The sequence below is a fragment of the Sinocyclocheilus anshuiensis genome, unplaced genomic scaffold, assembly GCF_001515605.1.
Source record: "Sinocyclocheilus anshuiensis isolate Anshui unplaced genomic scaffold, SAMN03320099.WGS_v1.1 scaffold1053, whole genome shotgun sequence".
NCBI lineage: Eukaryota > Metazoa > Chordata > Actinopteri > Cypriniformes > Cyprinidae > Sinocyclocheilus > Sinocyclocheilus anshuiensis.
This window is the reverse complement of record NW_015555711.1, coordinates 769,869-782,521: the sequence shown is the minus strand read 5'-3', so window position 1 is coordinate 782,521 and position 12,653 is coordinate 769,869. Positions and strand designations below refer to the sequence as shown.

Genomic DNA, 12,653 nt, shown 5'->3' with positions numbered 1-12,653 from the left:
GGCTTATAAAGCGAAATTAAATTGATGAAAAAGGGACACGATGAGTAATCATGTGGATTATATCAAAGTGGTTACAACGTCATCGTCATTTTGATTGAGAATTATATTGATTTTATAACGCGAATTATGACGTCTGTGAAACTGATTGTGTTCAACAAAACAAACTATCTAACCTGTTTACAAAAAAAAAACTTTCCATAATGGTGGAGGTGATTCTACTCAAACTGTTACAAACCAGATGAGAGAATGCACACACAAAAAAATTTCTTGTAAATTTTTCACAACATCTTTAATAAAGTAGGCTAGTTCTTTCAGATAGCTCTTCAAATTATTTTAATTAATAAAAAATATCTGCTTAGTACGAAAACAGTAATTTGGACTTTGGATCCAATACTTTTTTCTTTTTTTTAGCGGAGAAAATGCACAGAAATTGTTCTTGACTATTTTTATAACCTGTTCAACAGAGAAAGACCTATCTTTTAAATAGCAAATTATTTTAATTAATAAAGAGATCTGGGTACCAAAACAGTAATTTGGACTTTGGATAAAGAATTTGACAAAACATGTTATCATTCAACAGTCTGAATATGGAGTAAGCACTACTTTCAATGTCATATTGGCCAAAAAATCCTGAAATTTAAATTTATGCATGCAGATTGTCACGTGTGCTGTAGATTGTCACGTGTGCTGTAGATTGTACAGGTTTTCATGATCTGTTGTTAGCATTAAACAGTTTAATATACACTATTTATTGGTCGTGGGTTCGATGTTCAATACCGGCAGGAATTGTAGGTGGAGGGAGTAAATGAACAGCTCTCCCATTCATCCAGTAAAGCATTTGTGAGATCAGGCCAGTTGCATAAACTGTTTAGACTAGTCTTAAAAAGTTAGTCTCCTAATTTGTTTTCTTCAAGACTGGTCATAACTTTTTTAATTCAGTTATGAAAAGGTAGATTGTTCTTATTTGTATTGGAAAAGTAAGACTGATTACCCCTTGGCAACTGCTAGTTGGTCAAACTAGTTCTTAAGACAGTCTTAACATAGTGGCTAAGTTTATGCAACTGGCCTGGTACACTCACAATCTCTGTTCCAGTTCATCCCAAAGATGTTCTATCGGTTCCACACCAAACTCATCCAACAAAGTACGGGCCTTGCTTTGTGCACTGGGCCACAGTCATGCTGGAATAGAAAAGGGCTTTTCCAAAACTGTTCCCACAAAGCTGGACGCATAGCATTGTCCAAAATGTTTTGGCATGCTGAAGCATTAAGAAAATTACTTCACTAGAAATAATGGGCCTAGCCCAACCCCATACCATTATCCCTCTTCCACCAAACTTTACATTTGACACAGTGCAGTCAGGCAGGTAATGGTCTTCTGGCATCTGCCAAAGCCAGACTCGCCCATCAGACTGCCAAACAGAGAGACGCGAGTCTCACAGAACAGGTTTCCACCGCTCCAGAGTTCAGTGGCATGTGCCATTCTCTTTCACCACTCCATCCAATGCTTGCCATTATACTTGGTGATGTGAGGCTTGCATGCAGCTGCTCAGCCATAGAAACCCATTCCATGAAGCTCCCGCCACACAGTTTTGCGGTTATATTAATGCCAGTGGAAGTTTGGAACTGTGACTTTATTTGGTCTTCTGCTATTCCTAATGCTTCCACTTTCCAATTATACCACCTCCAGTTGGCTATGGAATATCTAGCAGGGATGAAATTTCATGAACTGACTTACTGCAAATTTTAATGGAGGCTGCATGGCTAGATGCCTGATTTTATACATGCGGCAATTGAAACACCTGAATTCAGTAATTAAGATGTTAATTGTGTGTCTCAATACTTTTGTCCATGTATATACAGAAACGTAATCATACAAGAAGTACTCAGATACATAAATACATCTTCCACAATGTTTTCATAATTTTGTTTTATTTTTATGTATAAAATCTGGAATTTCTCTGACATGGTTTGCAACAAGTAGAGTGATCCATTGACATTGTGCTTGATAATGCAATCAATCGATATTTGGCTTTATTGAGAAAAGAGGAGACATTCTTCAAATGTTTTATTTCACTGAACTCAAACTCGTGTTAACTCAAGTTTTATTAGTCACAGCTTTCAAACCATGATGGTACACCACTTCTGCTCCTGAAGTCAAGCTGAAAGATATTTTATTGGAACATGCAGTAGTGTGCGGTGCACTAGCGTAAATGCATGCAGGGTCACTGCCAAAGAAAACATGAGAAAAACAACACGCTACAAAGAAAAGATTTGAAATTCATAGAGAAACTGTGCAAAACAACATAGCATTACAATCCTTTTCTGAATCAGCCTCGATCCCAAAAGGTCTGGGTAAGAACATGAGGCATTTGGCTGAATGAAACTCGACGACACAATTATATTGTCTCTGTGTAAAGGTCCTCCATTGCCCTAAAGTACTCCCACAACAATAAGACCCCTGAAGCAAGGAAGCAAGGCAAATTTGGAGAAAAACGCAAGCCACAATTTTTACAAACAACACAGATACACTTATTATAAGCACCATGAATTTCTAGATTTATCTTAGAGAATCTAGATTTAACCTTCCCATTTCAACATTCCATCCAAACTTCACCGTTAAAAAAACAACATACACTAATATAAAATAATAACAATATAACAGTACATATCAATAATATTATTATAAAGTTGTCAAGCAAACAAAGAGCCCTTAAAAAGTGAACTGATAATGTTAAGACTTTACTGTAAAACACTTAAAAAACAATGACCATTATTATAGTTTTGAGCCAGTTGTAAGAGATCAAATTTCTTTTTGAAGTTTCCATGACTTATTTTTATTGCTCCTTCCTTTTCTCTTTCAGGCCTGTTCGCCTCAAGACTGATAACTATAAAGATAACGATAACTATAACTACATTAGCATTCACACCAACAGATGATAACATTCTGTTTATTATATGGATGCTGCAGTTTTGTTGTCTGCCCCTTTAAATGCTTGAGCTCTTTAAAATGTGGATTCTGATTGGCTGTCAATGTTTTTATCATTCATCTGCTGAATAAAATCGGCCTGATAGTGATTCCAACAAAAGTTATCGCTATAGTTGTGGTGCGGACTGTGCTATACTTCTAATTTTATTCTTTAAATTTCATTTCATTTTTAAAACTATATCTTTATCATTATAGTTAACATACTTGGTGTGAACCTTTAGACTTCCATCCAAAGATACATAATAAAAATGATTTGCAAACACTGTTTGTTGACACCATTTTGGCCCACCTTCTCCAAGTTTTTTTCTGTTCTGTTTCAATTCCAGCATTGTTATTTGTCCCCAAATCTCTCTTTTCATCCATTCTCTACTTCTTATAGTTTCCGAACTGAATGGCCAGTCGGTCTCCAACGCAGCGAAAGGTGGCAGGCTGTACCTCCCAGTAGTTAACCGGGTTGCCATAGAGGCTAATGCCATTATAGAAGCTCCTCTTCATGCCGAAACCCAGAGGACAGAAGTCATTAACTTCCACTCGACTTATGTTGTTGGAATGAAGGTAGACCACCTGAAAAACAAAGCAAAAATCAATGATCGTGCATTTGTGAATGGGACACTTTTTGTTCATGTTTGATATCTCACACCTGCAGGTACTTCATGTCTGGCAGACCCATGGGGACGCGGGTCAGCCGGTTGTTTTCCAAATGCAGCTCCCTGAGATTAGGGACGTATGATAGGCTGCCCTTCTCAATCATCCGGATGTGGTTGAAACCCAGACCCAATCTGGCAAACAAGCGCAAGCACAGCAATGAATAAGCAACAGACAATAGATGGGCCACACACATGGTGACAGGCATCTAGTGAGGTGGAAACACAATAGACTGGAAACACTGTGAACAGGCACTGGGTCAGTTGCAGCCCCGCAGGACAAGCTGCACTATAAAAATCCAGCACATGCAGGGTTTTTCTGCAATAAGAGATTTGCATGAGTTAGACCAATATCAGGGTTATTATTTCACTATTATTTGGATTTTTAATATCAGTTTAGTTTAAGTTTGCTTTAATGATGCATAATGAAAATAATTTTTTGTTTTATTTAAATTCCTTAATGTGTTCATCCCATATAACATACAAATTGTGCATGAAATACAATAAATAAATAACACCAACAAAATTATTAAAGTCATTTGTCAAGTTTACTGTATATCAAAACAGCTGCAGTTTAATTAAATGTGCCATTGCAGGTACATTTAGCAGTAAATTTGTAACTGCCATCACTCAGGCATCTCTAGGGCATCTATGATTCAGCACCGTCAGATGGCCCACACAGGAGAGCAAGTCACTGGATTTGTCAAAGTTAACAAATTCATGCCGTATAATCTTTTAAATATAGTTACAAATTTAGTTTGAGGCCATTTGGATTGACCATATGAGAATGAATTGTTTTGTGTTGTCTTTGCATTGTTCCATGGCTTAACTTGACTGCTGAACGCTGGGTTATTATTGTGATTTCAGACCAATCATCATCAAATAGTGGTAGGTTGTATTACATGTGTTACATTGTGTTACATCAGACAATCCCACTCTGCCTAGTTACTAGTATTTGATCAGAGTCCACATTTTTCGAATTTGAGTCGAGTCCAAGACATTAACCAATTGAGTTTTGGTGAGAGACGTTTATATCTTGTTAATAATGTCTTGTTTTCTTTATTTTATTTTGTGACTTATTTTTTGTATCTTTCATATTACGCATGTTTTGGTTTTGGCTTAGTCCAAAATGTCAGAGTATGTGTCGAATTCGAGTATGAGTCTGCCCAAGTGCATCCGAATTCATTCATAATTCCAGTCCAAGTCCAAGTCTGAGTCCATGTACCCCAACTCTACTAAAGTCAGACCATCTAGAATTTACTAAAAATGCAACAAAAAAAAAAAACTTTCTCTGTAGTGTTATTTGTTTTTAGTTTGTTATAATGTACACTTCAATTTCAAGTTAGTTTTTGCAAACATCCATTTTCTTAATTTATTTAAAAATTTTGTTTCATTGCAAGCTTTTGTCAGCACAATAGTTTTAGTTAACAACACTTTTGAGATTACACAACTTAAACTGCCAATTGTGATTTTTGTGCAATTTAAAGGATAATCCTTGACTTTGAGTGAAATGACTGCAGCTGTTTTCAGTAAAAATAAAGAGATTGCACAGAATAATAGATTTTCAGGAACCTAAGATGACAAACATAGGCTATAATCACGTATGATTGCAAACAAGTTTAACTGTGTATTTTGTATAAAAAGATTTTGTCTCTACTAAACTAAACTTACAGTAAACATTTTGTTTTATCCCCCCACATCATTAAATTGTCATACACCAGATGGCGCTGTTGCTTTATAGCGAGTCCACAGACTGGGAAAAGGCATGTTGTGTGTTGAAGTGCAGGAGAGTCATGAGTGGCTTCACCTGTACAGGTGTTTATAGCGGCTCAGGTCCTCTAGTTCAATGGCCTGGATCTGGTTATTGTCCAAGTGGAGCTCGTGAAGACTGTCAGGGAGGTCTGGAAGGAGAGGAACATTCATCATTATATAATTGGAAGTAGCACCTCGTCTCTGCTCTTAACATTACATTAAAGCTCATGCAAATTGTGATTTATGTCCAAAGATATTCCTAAAGCTCATTCAAGTGAGAAATTGCACAGAGTAATTATCCAAATGTTCTTTCTGAAAATAAATACGAGAAAAATGTTCACTCTTTAATGATTTTTATGATTATTCTAAAGAATCACCTTTTGGTATTCCAGTGAGTTTGGACTCAGAGATGCGCAGGTAGTTGAGTTTCAGGCCTTTAAAAGCGCCAGGCTCAAAGCCGCTGTTCTGAATAGGGTTTCCGCCCATCTCTATAAGAAGCATTCAACATCAGACAGAATATCCCATCACAAAAACCAGCAGGCTCCATCTAAAAAAGGAAATGGTTTGGTCAGACTGTAACCTCTATACCACATAATGGCGAGCGCGCATACAAACCAATGCAGTTCATGCTGCCCAGACCAGAGAACGTTCCTTCTGCAACCTTCTTAATACGGTTGTCATGAATGCGCAGCTCCACCAGGGATGGGGGAAGGTTCTTGGGTACCACTGTCAGGAGGTTACGGGAAAAATAAAGCTTTTTTAAGTGTAGGAGGGGTACGAAAGTTCGCGGGTGGACTTTGGAGATCTTGTTGTTGACCAGTGACAGAGCCTGGCGGGAGACAGGAGGACGTTAGCATTTGGTTCATAGAAAGTCATGAAGACATGATTAATAATAGCTTGACCATGAGCATTAAATATGTACACAAAATCAAATGACTTATAAATGATGTTATAACTTAATGTCTTGTTATTTTTTTCTTCTTCTTCTTCTTTTACAGGCCATGTCAAATATTGTGTTTGGTGAGAGAGGCTGAGTAAATATTAGGGATAAATATTGGGGATAATATGAGTTCTAAGAAGAGAACTAAAACATTCAGTTTGGCACCGGCGTGTGTTTCCCGAACTACAGGAGCATTCTTCTTCAGAGACTTGAACTGTTTGAACATCCTGTCAGGCTGTTTTGCACAGAGTGCCAAACGTAAAGTACTGCGTGCTGTAAACGACAGACCAATTTTTCAAAGAGTTAGCCAAAACATGCTTGTCTCGTTGTTTCTTATGTAAAATGTATAACATAAAAATGTAAATATTCAATCTAAATGAACATCTAAATCTACAGCATTAAAGTAAATAGCGACATATTTAGCTAATATGGAGCTTGATGGGCTGCATCAGCCAACGGCGAATAAAAAAACAAAAAATCAAGCTGTGAGACTGGCACACATCAGTGAACAGCACAAGAAACCATCCATAAATTTACAGTATTATGAACTGTATTTTAAATTCAGCCTCATCTATATGTATTTTTCTCACTTATCCCATTATTAAAGGGTTAGTTCACCCAAAAATGAAAATTTTGTCATTAATTACTCACCCTCATGTCATTTCAAACCCGTAAGACCTTCGTTCATCTTCGGAACACAAATTAAGATAATTTTGATGAAATCCGAGAGCTTTCTGACCCTGCATAGACAGCAACTACCATGTTCAAGACACAGAAAGGTAGTAAGGACATCATTAAAACAGTCCATGTAACATCAGACATTCAACCGTAATTTTCTGAAGCTACGAGAATACTTTTTATGTGCAAAGAAAACAAAAGTAACGACTTTATTCAACAATATCTTGTCTTCCGTTTCAGAGTACCATAAATAAAATTAAGGTTGAACCACTGATGTCACATGGATTATTTTAACAATGTCCTTACTACCTTTCTGGGTCTTGAACGTGGTAGTTGTGTTACTGTCTATGCAGGGTCAGAAAGCTCGCGGATTTCATCAAAAATATCTTAATTTGGGTTTTGAAGATGAACAAAGGTCTTATGGGTTTGGAATGACATGAGGGTGAGTAATTAATGACAGAATTTTCATTTTTGGGTGAACTATCCCTTTTAAAGGGGAGTAGAATTTACTGCTTGACCTTCACCCTCTCTAGTTCTCATTTCTTTGATCCCCATCAGTGTCTTACATAGAGGTTTGTAAGTCCTTTGAAGTCATTCTCCTTCAGTTCTGTGATGCGGTTGTTCTGCAGGTCTAAGAGTTTGGTGTCTCTGGGAATTTCCTTTGGCACTACAATCAAACCTAAACATGAAGACAAAATGTTTACAGCTAATTTAAAGCTTGTAGGATATAGAGCATACAGATCTGTATACAAATGTCTGAACAGAGAGACCATTAGCTCACCATCTGGTCTGGATTTCCCCATGACAGGGCTTTTTATTCGACATCAAAATAACAGAATTAAATAGTGAATACAATTGAAGATCTTAATAATTACAGCATGTCTTTAACAAGATATTTAGTTAGATATAAACCAGTTATTGTGGCCAAATGAGTACTTATTGGGCATTTTCAATTCTGTGTCAGGTTTATATTTGCATTAGTTTATCTTTATATTAGAGGTGGATGACCGGAGGATGTTCTGCCAGCACTTTAAATGTGCACTTTAAAAATCATTTGGGTTCTTTTGCCACACATGGACCACATCACAAAACTATATGCAAACTCCAGCAGAACCACATCAAAGCACAAATCCAGCATTGTGTCTGTTTTAACGGTAAAGTGTCCAGGATTCTAAATCAGGCCAATGATTCATGATGATTTCCTGCAGAGCCCAATAATTTATACTAGGCTGGGTTCAACCTCTGTTGCCTTCCAGCCATTTATAGTGTTCTTGAGAACCACAACTGCCAAGCCGTCTAGCTTCCAGCAGGAGCAAAAAGTGAAATAATTGAGATATTAAGCATATCAAAGGAATATATTGATATGTTTTGGATTAAATAATAAAAACGTAATCTCTACAGACAGCATCTGTGGCCTGCAGTCAATTACCACAGAAAATCACTTTGACTTGTTTTTCATTAGTGAAAAAACTACTTCTGGATACCTTAATCAACTCAGCATTTTCACAGAAAAGACTTTCGTGTTTCTGTGTGTCATAGTGTTTAATATGCTCCTTATTCAGATCTAGGGAACTGCCATCATCACATTAGCTTTGCATTTTTTTGTTTAAAATATACATTTTTGCAAATGTCAAGTGAACCTGGGGCGATTTACATTCACAATGTACACTGAACACAAACTTTGATGCCAAGTGCCGCATACTTTTTATAGGGAACATATCAGCATGCTATGATATCAGTCTTATACACTGTAGAACATGGAAAACAGAATGTTTATAGTAAATTTTTTTTAAAGAAATTAATACTTTTATTCAGCAAGGATGCATTAAATTAATCAAAAGTGACTGACACGTTAAGACATGTTTAATGTCACAAAAGATTTCTACAGTATGTCAAATAAATGCTGTCATTTTGACCTTTCTATTTCTTAAAAAATTTGGGGAAAATGTATCATAGTTTCCACAAAATATAAAGCATCACAACTGTTTTCAACATTGAAAATAATAAGAATTGTCAAATCAACATATCAGAATGATTTCTGAGGGATCATATGGCACTGAAGAATGAATTGCTGCTATAAATTCAGCTTTGCATCACAGGAATAAAGTACATTTTAAAATATTAAAATAGAAAATAGTAATCATATTTCACATAATTACACAGTTTTCCCTGTATTTTTAAACAAATAAATTATGCAGACTTTGCATCGTAATTTTATGCAAGTAAAATTAGGAATACTAGAATTTATAATCAAGCACTGAATAGCGCACCCATTAACAATTTGATTAACCAACAGAACTGTTTTGGGGTTTAAGGGGGATAAAATACTGCATGATAGTAGCAGAAAATCACATATGAGCATTAAATATTATTTTAAAACTTAATTTCTAAGAATTGTAATAATTTTAATCATTTAATCATTTTGTTTTTTCAAAACAAAAAACAAAAGAAATGATCTCATAGAATATATTGGCCATTTTAAGCCAATATACTATAAGTTCAAGTCAAAGATCTTTCCTGTTTTCCTTTCACAATAGTTCTTCCAAGCCATCTGCCCACCTGCCACTCAAACCAACAAGTGCTCAGTGACTTTAACCAGTCGACCGCTAATAAACACAATGCCAAACTCCAGAGCGCAGCACATCGCAGCCCCCCCAACCACAGCTCTGCACACATCTACACCCCCTAGTAGGAACATATTTTATGATGAAGGCACATAACCACCTAAATATATACACGATTATAAACAACTGTTATGAATAAGCATCACCATCAATTCAGTTATAGCCTACATGGCAGAATAACTTCCAGATACGAAAGAAAATAAAAGATTGCAGTGGACAGATCAATGTATTACAAGCAAACCTTCATCACAGTGGGAGGAAGCATAGAAAGAACCGCCTAAAGCAAGGCCTGTATTTTTCGATTTTTATATCAAATCCACAAGCATAAACAAAGATGCAATGACATTTTGCGAAAACAAAATCACTTGCAAAGACCAAAACACATGGCATAAAGCATTCATGCACATATGCAAACATAGTCAGACACGCACAAACTAAAAAAGAATACATATAATTTAAATAATAATAACTCCAAATTCCGAAGTTCTTGTTGCTTCTGTCAGTTCAATGGCTGTAAATGTTCTATGAGGATCATAACTTGAGCAAACTTGGCGGGAGAATGAAAGAGAGTGTGTATCCTTAAGTATGACTATAGAATTACAGCGGAGCTTCAATAGGTGCTGTTGGTGCCATGCAGAAAAAATACACAAACTGGCTAAATTTTGTCAGAAATATAAGGTTTTATACAATTTCTGGAGACAGGCCTACTCACTTTCCCACATACTAAAAAATCAAGCTCCACCACTGCTTCATGGTTGCACACATACATGGTGGTTGGTTGGTTTGTTTGTTTTGTGTTGATATAATTCTTGTACATATGTTTGTCCATCCGCAGTTTATGTATTTAGATTTGGAAACTGAGTGATCGCTGAAAAGCATAACATTCATTTGAATGACAAAAAAGTTCCTATAAGGTGAGAGTAAATGGTTTAACAAATCAGTTCAGTTAACGGTTTCCTCTTTTATTGTAGGTCTGTTATTTCCTATCCGTGGAAAAGAAAACAAGACCTTCTAAAAGCAATCACAATGAAATGAAGTGGCCCCTGTAAAAAAAACAAACTTAAATTTTAGGCCTAAATTACCACTTTTGTGGATGTACTGCTGACGAGACATAACCCAGGACTATTTCCGGCCTTCTGAAATAAACAAACACTCATCAAAGACTTCCAAATCTTCATCACTTGTCTTTCTCCCTCGCACATTCTTTTTCACTTTCCCTGTCTATCTCTCTCACACTGTCTTCCTGTAAAACAACCCGTGTGTGTCATAAAAACAACACAGAACCCCTCTTACAGCTCAATGGAAAATTACACAGGCATTTTTAACTGTTTCCCATTCAAGCCCCAGTTTTCTGAGAGACTAAACTACAACAAACAGACATGTTCATAAACGACTGTTTTTGCCTGCTTGGATGAGGGCTCAATCTCTATAAGAGGTCTCTATAAGATGCTTTTAATATTGAATTGAAATAATTTAAAGATTTGATGATTTATTGTACAGTTAAAGTAAATATGTTTAAAGATTATTAGCCCATTCACACCAAGAACAATATTATATTATATATTAGATATATGCTAGAAGATAACTGTAACACTGACTATATTAGTGCCCACACCAATAGACAATCCTTCCTTTTATTATAAGCCTGCGTTGCTGGTTTGTCATCTGCCACTTTAAATGTTCAAGGATTCTGATTGGCTGTCAAAGTTTTTATCGTTCATCAAATAGAAAAATCATTCTCAAAGTGATTCCAACAATGTAATTTCACTGTGTCATTACTGTTACACACAGACAAGATAGATAGATAGATAAATAGATAGATAGATAGATAGTGTGGCGAGTATCCCGAGTCCAGATTAGCGTCGCCCTGGAAACGCCGCTGCCACACTGATCACCGAAGCACAACACCTGTGCGTGATGAGTGGCGCACCTGGAGCTCGTTCCCGCTGGCCATAAAAGCCAGGAGAAGAGACACCAGCGGGAAGGCACCCCGGAGCTCCAGGCGACATTAATGCTTGTTTCTCCTTGTTCACAGACTCCGAAGGCACCCTGGGAGAGGGATCTGCACCACGGCACTTCACCCCACGAGCACCACGCTGAGACGGGCACCGAGCACCATTCATTAGAGCACGTGTGATCAGTGTGTGGGCAATAATCCTTCTTGGACTCCGGCAGTTCAGTCACCCTCGTGCAACCGTCCCTGGTACGACCCAGGCCCGAGCAGAAATCCCAGTTGCCGCTGACGTGTGTGCACGGAGACACCCGCTATGTACCGGCCCGTACAGTGCGGATTTCAGCGGAGCCCGGGACCTGGGCCATCGAGGTGGGCATTGTGCCGGATCTCCCCGTACCTCTGCTCCTGGGACGGGACTGGCCGGGGTTCCAGAAGCTCCTCCTCGGACCCAGGATGCCAGGCCGTACCACCCGGAATGGGCCACGGCGACCCCGTCGGGGACCGCCCAGACCAAGGCCGGCCTACCTAGCGACGGACAGCGAGAGGGAGGGTGAGTGTCAGCACGCTAATCTACCATCTGTCTACCTTGATGTGTTTTCCCAGGTCACGACCGGGGGCTCGTTCGGCAGGGAACAACGCGAGGACGACCGCCTGCGGAACTGCTGGGATCAAGTGCGCCGCATTGATGAGGTAGACAGGCTCATGGCGGACATCTTTCACCTCCTCAAGATCCAACAGTTGAGGACGTCGGTCTACCACCCGCAGACGGATGGCCTGGTGGAGCGGTTTATACCGGATACCGGAAGCTCGCCGGCCGGCTATAGAGGAGGAAGTCAAGAAGATGCTCCAACTAGGAATCATCGAGCCCTCCCGTAGCCCGTGGACCAGCCCCATCGTGATGGTTTCAAAGCCGGACAACACCCTCCGGTTCTGTAACGACTTCCGGAAGGTCAATCAAGTTTCTGCCTTTGCCGGCTATCCCATGCCGCGGGTGGATGAGCTCTTGGACCGGCTGGGCAAGGCTCGATACATCAGCACCTTGGACCTCACCAAAGGATATTGGCAGGTGCCCCTC

At 38.4% G+C, this 12,653-nt stretch overlaps 1 protein-coding gene across 1 annotated transcript in view; it reads right to left on the bottom strand.

The window, feature by feature from the left end:
* Positions 1 to 2,982: 2,982 nt before the first annotated feature.
* Positions 2,983 to 12,653, bottom strand: part of LOC107672034 (biglycan-like) — a 28,876-nt gene continuing 19,205 nt past the window's right edge. The window contains exons 3-8 of the mRNA XM_016465108.1: positions 7,567 to 7,679; positions 5,998 to 6,211; positions 5,760 to 5,870; positions 5,438 to 5,531; positions 3,627 to 3,765; positions 2,983 to 3,550 (exon numbers count right to left, since the gene is read on the bottom strand). Coding sequence (XP_016320594.1) covers positions 3,353 to 3,550; positions 3,627 to 3,765; positions 5,438 to 5,531; positions 5,760 to 5,870; positions 5,998 to 6,211; positions 7,567 to 7,679 — 869 coding nt within the window. The 3' untranslated portion in view covers positions 2,983 to 3,352. The remainder of the gene's footprint in view (positions 3,551 to 3,626; positions 3,766 to 5,437; positions 5,532 to 5,759; positions 5,871 to 5,997; positions 6,212 to 7,566; positions 7,680 to 12,653) is intronic.